This window comes from Monodon monoceros, unplaced genomic scaffold (genome assembly GCF_005190385.1).
Source record: "Monodon monoceros isolate NGI ecotype Baffin Bay Population unplaced genomic scaffold, NGI_Narwhal_1 Super_Scaffold_12, whole genome shotgun sequence".
Taxonomy (NCBI): Eukaryota; Metazoa; Chordata; class Mammalia; order Artiodactyla; family Monodontidae; genus Monodon; species Monodon monoceros.
In genome coordinates, this window is record NW_021703768.1 from 64170587 (window position 1) to 64192194 (window position 21608).

Below are 21608 nucleotides of genomic sequence, written 5' to 3' on the forward strand. Positions count from 1 at the left end.
TGGAGAAAAGGGAACCCTCTTGCACTGTTGGTGGGAATGTAAATTGATACAGCCCCTATGGAGAACAGTATGGAAGTTCCTTAAAAATCGAAAAATAGAATTACCATATGACCTAGCAATCCCACTGCTGGGCATATACCCTGAGAAAACCATAATTCAAAAAGACACATGTACCACAATGTTCACTGCAGCACTATTTACAATAGCCAGGACACGGAAGCAACCTAAGTGTCCACTGACGGATGGATAAAGAACATGTGGCATATATATACAATGGAATATTACTCAGCTATAAGAAGAAATGAAATTGAACTATTTATAGTGAGGTGGGTGGACCTAGAGTCTGTCATATGGAGTGAAGTTAAGTCAGAAAGAGAAAAACAAATACCGTATGCTAACATATATATGGAATCTAAAGAAAACAATTGATTCTGATGAACCTAGGGACAGGACAGGAATAAAGATGCAGACGTAGAAAATGGACTTGAGGACACAGGGAGGGTGAAGAGCAAGCTGGGACAAAGTGAGAGAGTAGCATTGACATATACCAAATGTAAAACAGATAGCTACTGGGAAGCAGCTGCATATTACGAGGAGATCAGCTCCCGTGCTTTGTGACCACCTAGAGGGGTGGGATCGGGAGAGTGGGAGGGAGGGGCAAGAGGGAGGGGATATGGGGATATATGTATATGTATAGCTGATTCACTTTGTTATGCAGCAGAAACTAACACAACATTGTAAAGCAATTACACTCCAATAAAGATGTTTTTAAAAAATGTAATTTCAATCATTAGTTTTCAACTTGTCCCAATGAATCTAGAATTGTTAATAAGTAAAGCCTATCTCAAACAACCTTCAAAATTGAAGACTTTAAAGATTATTCAATAAAAAGAATCTCTTTTGTTAAATCTCTGATCAACATCTATCCTCAGCCTATTTCCAAAAGTGGTTCTTATCTTCCTAGGATAGACTTTTCCATAGATGGACAGCTCTGGTAGGTAAAAGAGTTGAAATATTTCTGTAACTTCAAATTTCTGGTTCTAGTTTTTCTTAATCTGGAGGAGTCAGACTAAGTCAGTCATCAGTCCTTTCAGTACTTAAGGTCAGCTGTCTAATCTCAACTGAGTCCCACAGGATGACTTTACAAGTAGGCTCAAGCAACCACAGCCCCTAAAATATTCCTAGGATTGACACAAGACTAAAAATTCTTCCAAATATGGCCAACAAAGTTTTAATCCTATTAAATATTCTTTTCATGTTGGGATGAGAATAGCAACAAATATTATTCTTTCTTAGTTTTCTATTTACTCAAAGTAACATACGTGGCACAATTTCTCTTCAGATTATGTTGAAATATTTATCATTAGTATTTGAGGTAAGTAAAAATCACTGATACCCCAAATGGCATTTAAATCTTTATTGATACCATTTTGTTTATGAACTAATCTAGCTACATATTCTTCCAAACTGTACCCTTACAATGTAAAGCCAAGACCTTTTCTCAATATTAAAACTTGCGAAAAGGGTTAAGGTTACCTATAAACATCAGGTACGATTCTAAGTTCTGAATCAAAAAATACTTCTAGTGCAATTAATATTAATGTTTTTCAAAACATTAAATGGAAAACTTACAGTTACTTTTTCAAATAAAAGCCACAAGAAATTAAATAATTACTATGTACATAACAACTTGCTTATATCAAATTGTGAAGAAAAGCATCATGCCAGGTGCTAGGATCTCAAATTAATACACTCAGGTTTTGTACAGTTTGATTTATTCTTTGTTGTAAAACTGCTAGATTGAAATAAGGTCTCTCTATAAACACTATGCTTTGAAATCATATAGATAATATAGTCATTTTATAATATTTTTTGGTTCTAGCATGGTATTCATTTACTTTGTTAGAAGTTATTCACAGGTCCTAAATACTAGATGATTGGAATGTCACACAAGGAAATTATCCTAATTATTCTAATTATATAAATGTCTAATAATTATATATCAGAAAAAAATATATTGTTTAATATTGACCGAATATTTAATACATTTTGTAATTAAATTTCTACTGGCTTTCTTAATTTTAGCTAACCTAAGATAATCTAATGATCAGTTTTTCATTTTTACAACCAAAGCAAGCATTTAGTTTCTATTTATGATAAATCCCAAACTTTTTTTTTGGTTGTCTTTAAAAAGACAAGAACACTTTGATTATAAGAAAATGAGAAATGCTTTTTAAATTTTGTATTATCTTGTTATTGGGAACCTATGAATAAGCTTCAAAAAACAATAACAGGAATTAAAGGATATGGAGAAGGAAGAATTCCATAAATAACATTAAAAAACAAAGAAAAGCAAAAAACAGCACAGAAACACTTGGTACAGATTATTACTAGCTTATAAAACTCAGATCTGCCATTTTTGACACTTATTAAGCTGACAACACATATAGCTGCCTCGTCTACTATAATGGCTGACCTTTTAAAATGTTAATTAGGTTGTCACCTACCTGCAGTCAACATTTTTCAAGAATTAGTTCATTCTTTCTTTGTAGCTTAGGCTTATTGATCATAGAACACTTTATAGCTGTTTATGTTTTCTTTTATGCTGTTGGCATCACAGAAAATTACAATCATGAAATGCTTTTTAAAAATTGATTTGAACACAATGTTTCCTAATAAAATATTTGGCAAATCTGAAATTTTTAAAGTTATCTCCAACATATGTGACCTTCTTTCTTTGCTTATTTTTGTTTAAATTAAAAACTTGGACCACATGAAGGTTGTTAAATATTGAAGGTTTTGAAAAAAAGTTTTAATTTTGTTTGAGAGAATTCCCTTAGCAAAAGCTATCTATTATTTGTATATCCACAGTGCCTAATATGATGATACACAGTACATTTTGATACCCCTAACTATTATGGACTAACCACTTAAAAGATTTAAAAGGATGAACGTTTGAATTTTCTTCTCTAGTTCCATATTTCTCTGGTATAGACATGTGAACAAAATGTATTTTCTAGCCGTCTCTTAAAAATTAACTAATTGCTTAATTTGTTCTGTTTGCAATGATTGTCTCCTTAACAACATTTTTTTACTTTTGAATTCTTTGGGGAAAATAGGAACTGTTGGCATAAGCATTTTTTGACCACAACAAAGAAGGCTGGAAATCTTGTTGCTGACATTGATATCTGAGATGGGAGGGTGAGGATTCACATTTAAGGGTGGCAGAAATCCTGGTCTGGTTTGTGTAATGCTGTGATCTAAAGGGAAAGCTCCCGAACCACGCCTTTCTAAAAGGGCATGATTTCTCCTGCTCAGGGGACCTGGTGGGATATTCTCCAACAATTCTTTGGATCCTGACAACAAAGAAGAAGATGGTGAGAGGATCTTTTTCTTTCCTGTAAGTGTTTTGCCATCATCTAAAGTTGCAGGGATGAGACCAGCTGAGAGCTGGGAATCAGAGCTATAGTGATTTGCTCCTGAGTTTCTTTTTTGAACTATACTTCTTAAGGTGGAAGTAAATATTGTCTGGTTAGAGTCTGGGTCCCGGTCAACTGTGATGTCAATGCATTGCTGATTTCCTTCTGAAAAAAATGATTGATAATTTATTTCCTCATATGACATCTTTCTTGAGCTGGCCTGGTCAAAGGCTCTTAACAAATGTGCAGTGTCTTTTATATCAATACTTTGGTGCCTAGTGATGAATCGCTTGGAAAGTGCCAGCCCATTGGTTTTGTAGGATAATTCTTCCTCTGGAGTAATATCCTGGAGCTCCTCTTGTAAGGAGGCCACTCTATTCTGGTGCATTAATGAGGGGGGACTCTTGATCCAGTGTGGAGCTTGAGGTAGCTTCGGCCCATTAGGGGCCACGCAAGGCTTCCTCAAGGGGGAGCTTGGGTCCCCCATATCATCACTGCTTCCTGTGGGTTCCAGATCTTTAAAGGCAAAAAGTGTCATTTCAGTTTCAGAAGAATGTGATCGTGGCAATGAGGCTGTTTTTAAGTCTATTTCTGAAGGAGTGGCACAGGTGGCTGGGGAATAACACTCATCCATATCCACAGGAGGCATATTTAAGTACTGTTTGGTAGTGTGCCTGCCACAGGGCGATTTTGCTGTCGTTATGATAATGACTTCTTTCCCTTTTGCCTTGCAAGCACTGAGTAGGACTTTCAGGGTCTCTCTGTCTTCTGAATTTACAGCATAAACAAGGGCCGAGTAACTAGAGTGGTCTTGCAAGCTGAGGTCAGCCCCACTCTCTAGGAGCAAAGAAACAACTTCAGGACCAGCTTTTTCTAAGCAAGCATGCATCAAAGCAGTTTTCCCAGATTTGTCCTGTATGTTGGGATCAGCATTGTTTTCTAATAGGTATTTAACCATTTTGGCTTTACTGACGCTCTGGTGATCAACATGTTTGGTCTTACAAGCAATCATTAAAGGTGTTTCCCCTCGGTCATTGCTCTCATTAATGTAGGCTCCGCCTTCCAGCAAGAGTCTTGTAAGGCGAAGCCGGCTCTGATGGACTGCTTTGATCAGGGAATTTCCATCACTGGAAATTTCTATACCTTCATCCATCTTCAAAAGTCAGAATCAATACCTGGTTAGCAAAGAAGATGAAGAACAAAAGATTAGCCTGAATCAATGTCCCAATTTATATTCATGTTGTTATTCACAATTAATGTCTGAAATATGTATAAAGAAGACATAAATAAGATTGTGTTATTAATATAGAGAAAAATTTGAAAAATTTAGAAGAGTAACAACCTTTAGGGAAGCTTGAACTAAAATTTACTTTCCCAAAATCTTCATTGAATATTTATGACATAACACTAGCCTAGTACTTCTCTAAATCCCACATCAATTAAACAATAATCCACTTAGTTTCCACCTGTGAAAAATATTTTTAAAATAATATTAAAATGCAAATTTAAGCAAAAAAGCCAAAATTCTGTGTAACTGCAACTGAATCAACTAAAATAGAGCATGTTTACGATAGCTTAGTACAAAAAACTTCTTAGTATTAATTACGTAAACATGCTTTTCAGTTAAATCATGCAATTAAGATCTAAATTTTCAATTTGAGAGGCATTTCGATGTTTCTTTCAAAGGATGAAAAATATTTGGACTACAAGATGTTAAAATAACTGATATAATGTCTGGAATTCACACTGAGATAGGAATGGTGAGCATGAGATTATGTAGTTTTCTTGATTCCATTACTTAAATTGTCCACTGACTAGGTTATGGGGTTAGCAACATACTATTGAGTTAAATTTTGACAGTTGCTCCAAAAAAGTTTTCTAGGCTAGAAACAAGTGAAGACATATAGACTTTAAAAACATTTTATCATTAAAACTGAAAATTATTTATATTTAATTTATTTAAATAATTTAGATTCAGGATTTCCCTGGCAGTCCAATGGTTAGGGCTCTGTGCTCTCACTGCTGAGGGCCTGGGTTCAATCCCTGGTCGGGGAACTAATATCCCACAAGTCATGCGGCATGGCCAATAAATAAATAAATACATAAATAAAAATTTAGATTTAAACTTATTCAACAGATAATTTCATTAGGTGATAAGAATTATGTCTTTATCGAGAGCCAAGGAAATGTTAGTCTTGTAACAGTCCTTAGAGCTGGGGAGAAAAATCAAATAGAAGTTTGTATAACATTTAGATCTATTTCATTGAATTGTGTAGCTTTGAGAAATCAAGAAGTATTATTTACTCTACTCATTTACTTTTAAAATAAAGAATATGGGACACGGATTTCTATTGTATAGTAGAATAGATAAGGGATCCCCAATCCCCGGGCCACGGACCAGTACCAGTCTGTGCTGTGGCCTGTTAGGAAGCAGGTCGCACAGCAGGAGGTGCGCGGCAGGCAAGCAAGCGAAGCTTCATCTATGCTTACTGCAGCTCCCCATGGCTCACGTTACCGCCTGAGCTCCGCCTCCTGTCAGATGAGCGGCGGCTTTAGATTCTCATAGGAGTGTGAACCTTACTCTGAACTGTGCATGCGAGGGATCTAGGTTGCATGCTCCTTACGAGAATCTAATGCCTGATGATCTGAGGGGGAGCTGAGGCAGTGATGCTAGTGCAGGGGAGCGGCTGCAAATACAGATTATCATTAGCAGAGAGGTTTGACTGCACAGAGACCATAATAAATCAATTGCTTGCAGACTCATATCAAAACCCTATCAGTGAGTGGCAAGTGACAATTAGGCTGCATCTGGTGGCAGGCTTTATAGTGGCAAGTGAGTTGATGTACTTCAATTGTACAGCTGCATCTGGTGGCAGGCTTTAAGTCAGAATCTGATACTTATTTCAGTCCATGTGTGGCCCACCCATTATTTTATTTACCACTTCCGTCCGCACCTCTTTCCTGCACTGCACACTTGTCTCAGTCGCAGTTTTGGTAAGCCCGCAAGCCAATCCTAGCCAAATTGAGTAAAAAACAAACGTTGCTGGAGAGCTTCTTTGAAGAGGGGAAAAGACACAATGATGAGACAGCAGAAGACTCTTAAGACTGCCAACAAAAAGAAAGCTGCATTTAAAAGAAAATACCAAGAGTCCTACTTAAATTACAGGTTCACTGCAACAGGTGATTCGCATTCTTCAAGCCCTCTCTGTATAATATGTGACTGGCTATCCAAGGAAGCCATGAAACCTTCAAAACCACTTTGCCACATGGAGACCAAGCACCCTGCATTAGAAGACAAGCCTTTGGACCTTTTCAAAAGAAAAAAACGTTAACACGAAAAACAGAAGCATTTGAAGGCCACCACTTCATCAAATTTGTCTGCACTGAAAGCGTCATTCTTAGTGGTTAACGGCATTGTTAAAGCTAAGAAGCCCTTTACTACTAGGGAAGAGTTGATCCTGCCTGCTGCTAAGGACATTTGTCATGAACTTTTAGGAGAGGCTGCAGTTCAAAAGGTGGCATGTGTTCCTCTTTCGGCTAGCACCATAACTAGACGAATTGATGAAATAGCAGAGGATACTGAGGCACAATTGTTAGGCTTAATAAGTCACCGTAGTATGCAATCCAGGTTGACAAGTCTACCGATGTTGACAACAAGGCAACAATGCTTGTTTTTGTGTGATATATTTTTCAGGAGGATGTGCATGATACGTTATGTGTACTTTTTTTGCCAACCAACACCACAGCTGCAGAACTATTCAACTCTTTGAATGATTGCATATCAGGAAAACTGAACTGGTCATTTTGTGTTGGCATATGTACAGACAGAGCGGCTGCCATGACTGGACGGCTTTCTGATTTCACTACTCAGGTCAAAGAGGTTGCTTCTGAATGTGAGTCTATGCACTGTGTCATCCCTAGAGAAATGCTGGCTAGCCGAAAAATGTCACCTGAACTTAACAACATTTCACAGGATGTGATTAAAATTATCAGCCACATTAAGGTACATGCCCTTAACTCATATGTCTGTTCGCACAGCTCTATGAGGAGATGGACGCAGAGCGCACGTCTTCTCTTATACACAGAAGTGAGATGGCTTTCTAAAGGTAGATCACTGGCCAGAGTTTTTGAGTTCTGAGAGCCGCTCCGGAGATTTCTTTTAGAAAAACAGCTACCGCTGGCAGCACATTTCAGTGACACAGAATGGGTCACAAAACTTGCTTACTTGGGCTTCCCTAGTGGCACAGTGGTTGGGAATCTGCCTTCCAGTGGAGGGGACACGGGTTCGAGCCCAGGTCCAGGAAAATCCCACAAGCTGCAGAGCAACTAAGCCCATGTGCCACAACTACTGAGCCCGCGTGCCACAACTACTGAAGCCAGCGTGCCTAGAGCCCGTGCTCCAAAACAAAGAGAAGCCACCGTGATGAGAAAACCTCGCACCGCAACAAAGAGTAGCCCCCGCTCGCTGCGACTAGAGAAAGCCCACGCACAGCAACGAAGACCCAAGACAGCCAAAAAATAAATAAATAAAATAAATAAATTTATTTTAAAAAAACAAAAAAAAACTTGCTTACTTGTGTGACGTATTCAACCTGCTCAACGAACTCATTCTGTCACTTTAGGGGAGAATGACAACTGTGTTCAAGTTGGCAGATAAAGTAGCTACATTCAAAGCCAAACTGGAATTATGGGGGTGACAAGCGAACATTAGGATTTTTGACATGTTTCAAACATTAGCAGAGATTTTGAAAGAGACTGAGCCAGGGCCTTCTTTCTCCCAGCTGGTGCATGATCACCCATCTCAGCTTTCAAAAGAGTTTGAGCATTACTTCCCAACTACAAAAGACCCCCAAACTGGGAAGGGATGGATCCGCCACCCATACTGTCAATAAGCCAGGTGAATCGACTTTGTCCAAGCTACAAGAGGATCAACTGCTTGAGATCGCAAGTGACGGTGGCCTTAAAAGTATGCTTGAGACAATGTCAAATCTCCATACGTTCTGGATTAAAGTCAAGGAGGAATATCCTGAGATTGCCACAAAAGCACTGAAAAGCCCACTTCCATTTCCAACATCCTATCTTTGTGAAGCAGGGTCTTCTGCAGTGACAGCAACCAAAATGAGATGACCGAGTAGACTGGACATAAGCAACACACCTCGGGTGTCACTGTCTCCCATCACCCCTGGATGGGACCATTTAGTTGCAGGAAAACAAGCTCAGGGCTCCCACTGATTCTGCATTATGGTGAGTTGTATAATTAGTTCATTATATATTACAATGTAATAATGATAGAAATAAAGTGCACAATAAATGTAATGCACTTGAATCATCCTGAAACCATTCCCCACCTACCAGGGTCCATGGAAAAATTGTCTTCCACGAAACTGGTCCCTGGTGCCAAAAAGGTTGGGAACCGCTGGAATAGATAATAAATATAATGACTTCTTAAAGGAAAGAAGAGATAAAGAGAGCAGAAAGAAAGTGAAGAAAAAAGGGAAAGATAGACATGCACATAGAAATTAATTCAATTGTTAAACAGCTGTAAGCTCCTCATATGTGCTGGGCACTGAGCTACAAAGGTATAGGCCTTAGCCCTGAAGAGGTTACATAGCTGTTTGGAAGAGTTACTGTATAAGCAGCTGGTTATGAGTTTACACACAGACTTTAATGGTTTGAGGATGGAAGGGGCTTCACAGAGGCCAGCCATTTGAGCTAAACCTTGAAGACTGCGAAAGAGTTTGGCAGGCAGAAAAAGGAGGAAAGGAAAAGTAGAGAACACTCGTTGTGCAAAGATCTAGAGGCTTAAAATAGCACAGTTATTTGTCATAAATCAGGCTCTACACCATATACCACAACCAAACTTTAGGAAAATATTTTAGCAGGTGATCATACTTACGGTGCTGTGGCAGAACACGTACATCTAATTTTGTCCCTTCCTGAAATCCCCTAAAAGTAAAGATTTTTTTTTAAAAAAACATAAACTCACAAAGATAGCAGGAGAAGGAGAGGAGATGACAAACAACATTTTGGAAGCCAGAAAGCAGATAGGCCAGTGGTAACTGACTGAGCCAACCTGAAAAGGCTGTGCCTCGAGTCATCGGTGGCAGAGTTGAGAACTAAGCCCGTGTACGCTACAAAATCCTTGAAAGAGGCGGCAGTAGGAGGCTCTATAACTAGGGGGTGGAGAGTACAGCTAAATAAGGAGGGCTAGAAAAAAAATAAATAAATAAAAATAAAAAAAAAAAAATAAGGAGGGCTAGGAGAAAAGCTGTTAGAGAGGCAGTTGGATCCCTACGTCTTGCTCCGGGAAGTGCCGTGGTCCTACCTTGGACCAGCAGAAGCAGCATCACCTGAAACTTGTTAAATATGCAAAATCTCAGGCTCCATCCCAGATCTATTGAGTCGGAGCCTACAGTTCAACTAGATCCGCAGGTGATTTGCATGCACATTGAAGTTTGAGAAGTGCTCCTCCACTCCAAGCCACTAGGAGATAGAAGACTGCCCCTCTCCCACCTCAAAAGATGTCCAGTGGTTTATTCTTCAGAAATGGTGAAACAGAGAGTCTCTGGACTGAGAAACACTAGGCATGTTTGAGGACAAGAAAATAGGAGAATAAGTGATGGTATGTTTACTGACCACTGAGTGAAGGGACTCACAGCCTTCTACCCCAACTCAGCTCCAAGAATGATGGCAGCCATATCTTTATCCTTTAGAAGAAAACTGCTACACTCTTCTCTCAAGAATCTGACCTACCAAGGAGAAAATACTTAAGAGTACTGATCACAGGGATTCCCCAACATGCCACCCAGATCATCCCACAGTGTGGCTTAAAGGTCACTCATAGGGCTTCCCTGGTGGTGCAGTGGTTGAGAGTCTGCCTGCCAATGCAGGTGACATGGGTTCAAGCCCTGGTCTGGGGAGATCCCACATGCCACGAAGCAACTAGGCCCGTGAGTCACAACTACTGAGCTTGCGCGTCTGGAGCCTGTGCTCCGCAACAAGAGAGGCCGCGATAGTGAGAGGCCCGCGCACTGCGATGAAGAGTGGCCCCCGCTTGCCGCAACTAGAGAAAGCCCTCGCACAGAAACGAAGACCCAACACAGCCAAAAATTAAAAAAAAAAAAAAGGTCACTCATGTGAAAAAGCTTCACATTAGGTTTTTAATCCAAGCCCTTTAATCATGAGCATGAAAACAAAAAGCCTCTTACATTAAAGACAGAGAGAAGAATAGAAAAATCAACTTGGAGAAGACAGATATTAGTCCGAAAAATGAAAACTTCAAAAACTCATTATCCTCAAAGGGATAAGAAGATGTTGTAACCATGAAACAGTGGTAAGAGTCTATTAAAAAGAATATTCAGAGATCATAAAAAGCTCTCAAAAGATAAAAACATGATACAAACTCCAAAACTCAATAGAAGGGTTGAATAATATTGATAAAAATCTCTAACACAGTCAAGCAAAAAGAATAAAGAGAAAAAAAAACAAGAAAATTAGAGGACTAGATCAGGAAATCCAAGATCCAACTAATAGAAGTTCTTGCAAGAGACAATAGTGGGGGTGGAGAAAGGGGTGAGCAGGAGAGGAAATGATGAATAAGATCAAGAAAATTTTTTAGACATGAGGGACATGAGTTCCCAAATTGAAAGGGCCCAAAGAGAACATAGCACAATGGATGAAGACAGACCCTGACCATGGCACATGGTTGTAAATTTCCAGAACACTGAGAACAGAGAAGATTTAGGCAACGGAGGAATATTTTTTAAAATCTGAAGGAAAGATGATTCCCAGATTAGAATTCTCTATCTAGCCAAGCCATCCGTCAAGAATTGGGATACACTCTCAAGAATCTACTGAAGAATATATTCTATCAAGATGAAATGGTGGAACAAGAAAGAAGAAACGAGATCTGGAGATCATCATAGAGGAAAGGCACCGAAAATTCCCAAGAAGATGGTGAGAGGAGATGCCAGGATAATGGATGTGCACAGACATCCTCTCTGAGATCATACTGCCATTTTACCATCTTGTTAACTGAGGACCAAATGCCCAGGTAAGCCTGATCTCAGGTCTTTAAATGACTTGCTTTGTCCTGACCACATCTCTGCTATCCCCTCCATACCCTGCTTTCTGGGGCAGCCACTGGCACTCGTTTCAGCCCTACTCAAATGTTCTACTTTGACCTGCTCTGAGATCTGGGGATAAGTCATGGTGAGCTTAGGAGGAGAAAGACTCAAAACCCATTGCCTTTGCATAGCCACTATCTGCTCTACACTGCAGCCCGCCAGAAGCCCTATCATGGCAAGCCCCATGTTTCCCAGGACTCACTCATGACCTTGCCCAGAGGGGCTCTTGTAAATGCTCAGGGATGCTGAGCTGAACTCAGATCCAGAGACTGTTCAACTTACGTTCTCCTGAGAACTTTTGCCATATATTGTTAATATTGATCTTTCTTTATTCATCTAATTTTGTGCTTTCTACCCAGTTTTCCAAAAATAAACAATTAATTTACTTAAGGATCACATGCAAGCGGGAAACTCAGAAAACAAAAAAGCAAAGGAACGATTTACACAATAGTCAAGACTAAGTTACCTCTTGGTGAGGGTTAAGGAGAACAATGCAATTTGGGAGGGACACACAGAGGCTTTTAAGGTTCAGGTAATGTTCTGTTTCTCAACCTGGGTGGTGTGTATATAGGTGTCCGTTTTATTCTTCTTCTTCAAAGAGTATATATTTCATGTACTCACCTGTATGATATTACTATTCTCTTTTGTAAAGTGGGACATGTACAGAAAAAAAGAACACAGCATTTATGTAAGAATGTTTCATAATTAAAATTTATAAAGAGCCATAGTAAGTCTTAGTTTTCACAACATAAATCACTTTTTGTGGTGTTATCAATAGTATTTACGCCTAGACTTTCAAGGAATTTCAGCTAGTCAGCTCCTGATAAGCAGTATTCAAAAGAATATACTTATTCGTTTCCACTTTAGTTTCATTCATGATGTTAAGCAAAGAACAACCACTAGATATATACATCCATAAACATAATAAAAGTTAACACATGAAATACATGGTTTTTGTCCCCCGTGCAACATTCTAAAAAAGCTATTCCAGAGCCAGACATACCTGCAACTCAGCAACCTAGGAATTTAGGGTTGGTTGACAGATTGGGTCCCAACTGAGGTTTATTCTGAATGCGAAACATCTGCAAAGAGCTCACATGAGACAGTGATCACAAAAGAAACCTTCTTTTAGCATTTTTCGTATACAAATAGGTTTAATAAAGCAAAGAGACTTATAGAAACAAGCTGGAACATAATATAAAATATAGAACTGCCATTCAAGAAGAGATAACAGTATCAATCACGTAAAAGCACCTTTGACCAAAAGTACCATTTGATAAACAGATATTCAAATGAGAGCCAGTTGCCAGTTACCAGATTTCAATATTAAACTTTCATATAGCTTCTAGTATGCGGGCCAATGTTGTTTTAAAAAAAAGTCTTAAAAGAATCTTTTGGAAAGACACTCAAACCTTTTCACTTATCCTCATGTAAAGATCTTTCTCCACAGTGCTAAACCCGGCCACTTCCTGCCATAACTTTCCCTCCCACACTCGGCATCAGGAGGTTCTGGGAGAAAAAGGGGGGCTGGCTGTGATGCCTGAGGGGGGCAGTGGCCCCACTCTGGTCCTGTGGAAAGGGAGGGTGCTATGGGCTCCAGGGCCTCAGGGAAGCTGGGCAGTGACACCACTAGCCAGTGGCAACTAGCGAATATATCTACCGTGAGGCTGTAGGCAGACCTCGCCCCTTAGTACTGCAGGGCTGTCAAGCACAAACAACACAGGCTTGTGCTTTGCTCATTATAAAGACCTAAGGTCCACTGGATGGCTCACTTTTTAAATTGTTCACATTTAATAGAGCAATTTTGAATTGTTTAAGCATTAAATTTTTCAGAAAAAAACGTTATCAGGTACTTTATCTTCCATGTGTATACATGTTAGGTTTCCTGGTGTCTCATTTTGTAATCGGTACTTTATTGGAATAATCCCCTTGTCTTCATGCCTTCACCCTCTTTCAGTCCATTCTCTTATCTCACCTCATCCATTCGCACGTCAAAAATGCCCATATTGAAGTTGATTTATTTACTCTTCATAGAGGTAAGCCCCACCTGGGATGAAAACCACCTCTCTAGCCTACGATGATCCTAGTTCAGAAATGTGCCCGCCTTCTGTGTCCTCCTGTGAAACATCCTTACTGGGCACCTAGTGCTAATACTGTGTTAACATTCAGTCAGACTCATAATCTAGCTTATAAACGATTCCCCAGTTCCGTTACACCTTCCAGACAGAGAGCAGTTCAACTGGAGAAAGTGTGAAAGTCAGGTAGACCCAGATTTCCATCCTGACTCTCCTAATTACTAGCTGTATGCCCTGGTCAAATCTCTCAGCCTCTGAGTCTTGAGTTCCCCATCTGTGGAAGACAATCATGAAACATTCATCCCTTGGGGGCTGGTAATGAAATCAGACAACATCTAGAAAAAGACTTTCCTGTTGTGCCTTCATACTCACTGTGTTCTTCTTTTTAAATTTTTTTTTTTTCTTTTTTTTTTTACGGTACGCGGGCCTCTCACTGTTGTGGCCTCTCCCGCTGCGGAGCACAGGCTCCAGACACGTAGGCTCAGCGGTCATGGCTCACGGGCCCAGCCGCTCCGCGGCATGTGGGATCTTCCCGGACCGGGGCACGAACCCGTGTCCCCTGCATCGGCAGGCGGACTCTCAACCACTGTGCCACCAGGGAAGCCCTTCTTTTTAAAATTTTTATCTCAGAATTTAGCCATCTTTTAGTTTTATCATGTCTCTAATCCACAGACTATTTAAATAACATAAAATATTTAAAATGTTTTTTTAGAATCTGTAAATAATGGTTTGTAAATATAAATGGAACCTAATAAGTGAACTATGGAAAAAGATATCCTTTAAGTGCATTTTCCTTATAATTTCCAAATACAATAATTTCTGCATTATTATAAGATGTTAATTATTAAACAGCTGGATAAATTGCTTTTGATTTTAAAATTAGAATGTCTTTAACTTTGCTTGTAATTCATCATGGCATATTGCTCTACTCTTTTAGTGCCTCTCTCCATCTCCCAAGGCCCCACTAAAATTACAGTTTAGTTATTTTTTTTAAAAGATATCTATTCTGAAGAACACAGAAAACTGGAAGAGAGATATCATCAGATGACCAATTTCAAGCAAGCTGTGGAGACAGAGGCGGGTGGTGGTGTGGTAAACTGCCTTAGCATAGCAGAGGCTACAAGATAAAGCCCCCGGGAGGTGGCCCCCACGAGAAGGAAGCCAGCTTACCCACAGGACCCTGGAAGCTTAGGACATGGAGGTTCCAAACGACACCGAAAGTGGCAACGAGGCACGGGGCTGAACATGACAGGATGGTTGGATAGAACAACCGGACCCCCAGAACTTTACCCCACCCCAAGCAGACAACCACTCTCTTAGGCAAGAAAACAAAGATTCATTCTCTGAACAGATGGATCAGGTAGGCTCCAACCTTGGAAGCCGTGTGCTGAAAACAAGAGAAAGTGAGTCTACAGGCTGACTGGTGAAATTCCTAGCTACCACGGGACTGGAAGGCAGGAAAAAGAAGTAAAAAGCACTGGATCTTAGAATTAGGAACCCTATTAAAAATATCTGTCGATAAATGAAGCAATTCAAACCATAACTACATTCACCCCTCCAGACACCCACTCTACATGGAAATAGAAAGTTACCTGAAAACATTATTCAAAATTTCATACTTCACTTATGTCTTCTCTCTCCCTGGACGAGTTTTCTGTCAGCCAGCTGTCAGTTCCTACTGAAGGAAATCAAAGCTAATCACAGCTACATAAATACCTATAATTTGTTCCACACATCTCTCCCATTTGGAGTCTAGTTTTTTAATTCCTTCTTGAGAAAGACATCCCCACAGTGTTTGTGCAGTTAATCATATTTCACTGATTATGACTCTGCAAAGTGTCTGGAGTGGATTCTGTGCACGGCAGTCCAGTGTGGGGGGGGGTGTGTGTGTGTGTGCAGGAAGAAGTCTACCCTGCAAGGACTGCTGCGGTTGGTAAGGCTGCAGCACTCACCTGGTCTGCCCCACTCTGTGCAGATGAGGTGGCTGAGGAGGGAAAGGTACTCTTTCTCTTACTCACCTGGTTGCCGGGACTTAGCTAGACGTTCCTGTGTCCCTTCTCTTATGTCTCCTTGCTTCTTACAAAGTAGGATTCTGTTCTGAGTACCTAATTTGTGTGGTATCTAACACGGCAGTGCCACGTGGGCCGAGGTGCTTTAAAAGCTATCTTGGAGATGATAGGCTTGGTGTTTCCTGTGACTTTTTCTCCCCAAGCCACCCCCAGTTTTCCTGTCATTCAGAAAGAAATTTTATTTTCCTCTGAGCCTCTTACTCCACCTCCAGATAGGATGTATGCTCCCTCCCAAAAACTTACTTATCTGGCCATGGTGGGGCAGGGCAGCAAGGGGGTGGAAATCAACAAATGGGCTTCAAGTTCAAAGTTCAGCCCCTCACCTTTGCCCCAGGATGCCCTGTCTTTGTGCTGCCCACAAGGGGACCAGAGGAGGCAGCAGACTGTGTATCAAAGCCTGGGGCTCTGTCTCCTCCCAAGTTACCAGCTCTTGAGAAGCTGTTCCTTTGAGCTTCTGTTTCCTCATTCTTAAAGTGGGGATAATACCTACTTTACTGAAGATGACTGTGAGGATTTTAGAAGATCCTAATATATTTGCCAGCTAGGAATTCAACAATGTCAGGTTCTAAACATATTATCACTAAACGTGAATGCTCTGGGCTAATGGGGTCTGAGAATGGGGGCTAATGTGCCTATACCAACAGGTTCTCCACCTTCTGTGGGCATAAGATCACACGGTGAGTTTGTTAATAAGATTCCAGGCTCCACTCCCAATAGGGGGTGCCTCCCGTGCATGCTCGGAAAGAATCTGTGACAAACTCTTCATTCTTCATTCCAGTCCCACCACCTATTAGCTATCAATCCCTGCCTCAGGCTCCCACCAAGCTGTCTCCGTCATCACCTCCAGGCCACCTGATGCTCAACTCTCCCGCACACGAGTGAAGGGCAGAGACGCCTGCCACGCCTAGAGAGGGGCAAAGGGAGCCCACAGGCTCAGAGAAGAGTACAGCCTTGAGTTAGAACAGGTCAGGTACTGGAGGTCTGCTGTCCTACCCTTCCCAGACGGGTCTGAGAAAAGTCCAGAGTTGTAGTGGGCAGCCCAGGCCAGGACGCGGAGGCCAGCTGCACCTGGAACGAGGCAAGCCTGCCCGCCACAAGCAAAATATATGTCTTCTCCCCATGCAAGGAAAGGGTCAGAGCCAGAACAAAAGATGCAGCTGAGACTGTCCCAGGAAACATAGTGACTTGCCAGGAAAAGTGTTCTCTGGCACCAGCTTGAAAGAAATATTTAGAAACTGCCCAAGAGGGAGGAGTAGCTGGTGAGGTTTGCTGTCTTTCCCACACGTACCCAAAAGGGCTGGTTACTTCTAGTTAATTCAGCTGTCCCCCAGGGCCCTGGGGCTGGGCCCTGGGGGAGCTGCACTCCCGCATGTCTCTGAGACACACACCCCCCTTCCCAGCGCACACACATAAAGACACGCCAACCTATACCTCCAAGTCTCAGGGAACCAAGGTGATGGGATTTCTAGCCTGCTGAGGATTCTGGCAGCGTCTTCACAGTCCTCACTGGCTCAGCTTTTCCTGAGAGCGGGGAGGGAGCGAGCCCGAGGTGCTGTCGGAGAAGGGCAAAGGAAGGTGACTGGGGCGACAGCATCGGGACACCGATGGGGGCGGGGTGCGCGTTTCGTCGCCTCGTCTCGGAGCCAAGGCACAGCTGGAGGGCTGAGGCGATCGCCATCCACGAGAAGGGGTTCTGCCCAGAGCCGCTGCGGAGCGGTCCCCACACCTCCCGCCCGGAGGACACGGCCCTTCTTTGGGAAATAACACGCCCGACGGGAGCAGCCATTGCCCCCATGCTGGGGCAGGCGCACCTCTGGACCCCAGTTCTCCGACAAGGGGACTGAGGTCCTGGTGCCAAAGCTCTGCGCCCCCAACAGCTCCGGGGACCCGGCTGCCCGCACCTGTGTGGCTCGCATTTGTGGAGACAGTGGCTGCAAACGGCTCCGTAGCCCCCTCTGGCCCGCACCCCGCGCCCAGCCTGCACCTGCCGCCGCCAAGCGGCCGGAGACACCTGCGGAGACACGTCCAAGTCCATCCCTCCGACCCGCGCGCTCGCGCGCCGCTCCCGCTGCGGCGCGGACCCGCGCCCGCGAGCCCCCCGCCCCGGATCCTCTCAGACATCCCGCGGCCGCGGGCTACCCTCATCACGTCTCCAGCCCTGCAAGGCCGAGAAGGAGGCGAAACCCGCATGCCGGCGGGGTCCAAGACCGCGCCGCCGCAAAGCCCGAGCCAAGAACCGGCGGGGATTGCGGGAGGCGCGAGAATGGGCTCCGTGGAGCGCGACCGGAATGGTGGGGCAGAGTCTCTGGACAGGGCCCTGCACCCCGAAGGCCTTCAGTGGGCGCCAGGTCTCTGCAGAGTCAGGGTGTGCGGGAGGTGCCGGCTCCCAGGGCCTGAGCTTACCGGGCGGGGCGCACGGAGGCCGCTGGGCCCGGGCTGCGCCCTCCTCCCAGCAGCCAACACGCAAACCAAAGTTTCCCTAAGTAGGGCTCGCACAGCCAGGGCCTCACACTGACCTGGGACGCGCTGTCGAGTCGGCGAAGTGCCTCCCGCCTCCCCGGTTTCGCTTGGACCCTCCGTGCCTGTGGCCCCGGGGCGCCGTCCGGGCTGGGATGTGGTCTTCGGCAACTCCTCGGCGGCTAGAGTCGCAGATCCCGGTAGGTGCCGCCGTATCCCCAACCCCCACTCGGCGGAGAGATGCGGGCGTCTGAGCCCGAGCGGCGAAGCGTCGTAGCGGGGTCCAGGAGGCGCGCACCTCGCCAGACGCCCGGGCTGCACGGCGTTTCTGTTGGGAGTGACGCGCTGGTTCGCGGCTGTGCTGCAGGTGTGGGCGGCGGCCCCGGGGGCCAAAGTGTGGCCTCTGAAGCCCCGCCTTCTGTCCCCACGAGTATCCGCCCTCCCCCCATTCCAACACCCCACAGGTCACCGCGCTTTGGCCTGAACGACTTGGCCCAGAGCAAGGGCGGCAGCGTCTCTCCTACAGCAGGGCGTCAGCCACCCCTCTATAACGGCCCTTAGTCCCCCAGCCCGTCTACATTTGCATCCCCCCCGCCCCGCAGTTCATATCCACCCGGCTGGTCCGTGTGTCTGTCCCCTACGGGTCTCTCTTCCCCCTTCCCGTCCCTGTACCCTCTTTTGGTAAAGCCAGAGCCTCACTTCAGGTTGAGGCATTCGTGGGAGCAGCCGTTCTTCTTTTGTTTTGATGAGTTTATAACTTCATTATACTATTATTAAAACATTAATACATATTAAAATTCCACAACGTATATTTTATGTATTAAACTCCACTGTGGAATTAAGGAGAGATGAAATTAAGAAACAGCAATGATTTAAACTCATTTATAAGGGATCATCTGGTGGAGAAAAGACTATGACCTTTTGTTGTTGTTGTTCAGATGATGTCAATTTAAAATAATTTGTAGTTTTGACTTCTCAAAGGGGCAAAGTACACTTATCTCTGAGCAGGCTTCCTTTACTTAGGAAAATAATCTGCTAAATTTGGCCCTTTAGTAAGTATATGTTAAGCAAGTTCACAGGTCATTTTAACCCAGAGTTGGTCTCTACAGAGGTGGAATCTTAGATTTGGGTTGACCATTGCCCACATCCGTTTGTTTGGGAAGGTCGGAGATTCACAGGAGGGGATTGGGCAAATTTGCATGAAGGCACCGGTCTCCTTTCCCCCATTAAAAAAGTTTTTAATAATGTGTAGTAGATGTTTAATAGGTGCACATTTCACAATTTCAACGATTTTGCTCAAACTGAAGCATCGTTAGGATCAAGAGACAGAATATTACCAGCTCTCCAGAAGGCTGTCTCATATTTCTTCCTTCCAGGGGGCAGAGTAGTGGCTTCAACTAGCCTAGATTACTTTGGCTTGTATTTGCACTTTATAGCAATTGAATCGTACAGAATATACTCTGTTTCTGGCTTCTCTCACTCAACATTATGTTGAAGAGGTGCGTACTGTCTATGGATTTAGCTTGTTCATTCTTTTTGCTGTATAGTATTCCACTGTGTGAATGTACCTGGATTTACTCATTTTATTACTGATATGCATTGGGGTAATTCTCAGGTTTGGGACGTTACAAATAATGCTGCTAGGAACATTATAGCAGATGTCTTTGGTGAACATGTACACACATTTCTGTTGGGTACGTACCTAGGAGTGGAATTGTGAGTCATGAAGCAGGCATATGTTCAGCTTCTGCAGGTTATCACCAAACAGTTTTTCAAAGTAAATGATCTAATTTTCACTCCTATTTAATTAGTTTCTTATTGCTGCTTGTAACAAATTACCACAAGCTTAGCTTAAAACAACACAAGTTTATTCTCTTACAGTTCTGGAAGTGATATCTAAACTGGGTTTTACATGACTAAAAGTGTTGGCAGGGCTGAGTTACTTCTGGAGGTTCTAAAGGATAATCCATTTCATTGCCTTTTGCAGTTTCTAGAGGCTGCCTCCATTCCTTGGCTGGTAGCCCCTTATTCCCTTCATATCTCAGGGTCTCTCTCTCTCAACTCTGCTTCTGTTGTCACATGTCTTTGTCTCTCTCTGCTTCCTTCTATCCTCTTGCTTCACTCTCATAAGGACCTTTGTGATTATACTGGGCCCACTCAGATAATCCAGAATAATCTCCTATGTCAAGATCCTTAGTTTAATCACATCTTGCAAAGTTCCTTTTGTAACATATCCATAGATTCCAGGGATTAGAATGTGAACCTCTTTGGGGAGGGCATTATTCAGCCTACTACACCTGTCATCCGGGTATTGGAACATGTTGGATGGATGGAGAGAGGCTGGACTGGGGACAAAAAGGACAATGAAGCCCTGGGATACAGTTCACCTGGAGGATTAGTGCTGTTGACTTGGGTGCTGTGACAGGGCTCATAGGCAGGACAGGGAGGCTGATGCTGGAACATCACAATCCTGGCACCACCAGCACATCTGAGGCAAGAGGCTTTCATATAGGGAATGAGAGTGTAGGTCAGTTTGGGCCTGGGCACCTCGCTGAGTGAAACGTTAGGGAAGGCAGGCTCTCCTTTGTGGGAGTTGGGAATAACAAGAAAACAATGGAGAACGGATCAGATTTTGCACTGTGAGCAAGGTCCTCTCAGTGGACAGTACCCCCAGCCCATGTAATGTCCCTATCCATCCTCCAGGCCCTGGGGACTGACCTGTTTCAGGGCTGATGGTGGAACTGTGGGGACTGACTTCCCACATAGGTGAGGTGAGGTGAGGATGAGGTGGGATGGAAGAGCCTGTTAATCTAGGCAGGCGTGCCCTGCCTGCATTGTAACTTGAATGTTGAAGGGAGATGACTTTAACAGTCAGGGCTTGAGGATGAGGACATATTGTGTCTACCTACTTCTGGTCTCATTTTAGTCCAGCAAACACACCTTGAAAGAAACAGGACAGATGTTATTATCTCCACTTTACTTGTGAGACCAGTAGGGCTCCAAGAGGCCATCTGATTTACTCGAGGAGCCTCAGGAATGGAACCAAGAACAGAATGAGACTTGCAGCTCTTCCTGTTGTTCTTGGCACTGCTCCACTCCATACTGTGTGAGATTCACTGAGATGCAAGGTGACGGGAGCTGAGAGGCAGGACTGACCCAAGGTGTGCAAACCCAATTAAACACATCCTACTTTGTGGGTGATAAAATGGGATGATCTGGAATATGAAACATGCTGTCCTCATGGTTTTATACCATTAACAATATGTTTTGGTGGGGTTTTAGGAACAAGCAAAAGTTGATGCATGTGTTTGATAAGCATCTTGATCTGAAATCCCTCCATCTACTTTCTGCCTTCCAGAAATAAGTTGAACACTTTGGTTTACTGGTGGAACCCCTCCAGCTCTCTTAAAAATTGTGGTTATACTAGAATTCATTTACTATCTATTTAATTCTGATCTCAAG

At 43.2% G+C, this 21608-nt stretch overlaps 1 protein-coding gene across 2 annotated transcripts; it reads right to left on the bottom strand.

Annotated features, from left to right (window-relative positions):
* Positions 1 to 2369: 2369 nt before the first annotated feature.
* Positions 2370 to 18281, bottom strand: ANKRD34B (ankyrin repeat domain 34B). Of its 2 annotated transcripts, XM_029218713.1 has the most exons (4): positions 18206 to 18281; positions 17121 to 17241; positions 15213 to 15298; positions 3028 to 4594 (listed from the first exon to the last, which is right to left on the bottom strand). In XM_029218713.1, exon 4 carries the CDS (start codon positions 4570 to 4572, stop codon positions 3028 to 3030), a length of 1545 nt encoding a protein of 514 aa, XP_029074546.1. In that variant the 5' UTR covers positions 4573 to 4594; positions 15213 to 15298; positions 17121 to 17241; positions 18206 to 18281. The 2 variants fall into 2 exon arrangements, with proteins under 2 accessions (XP_029074545.1, XP_029074546.1); XM_029218712.1 differs by lacking the exons at positions 17121 to 17241; positions 18206 to 18281 and adding an exon at positions 12549 to 12627 and having other exon boundaries at positions 2370 to 4594.
* Between the last annotated feature and the right edge of the window lie 3327 nt (positions 18282 to 21608).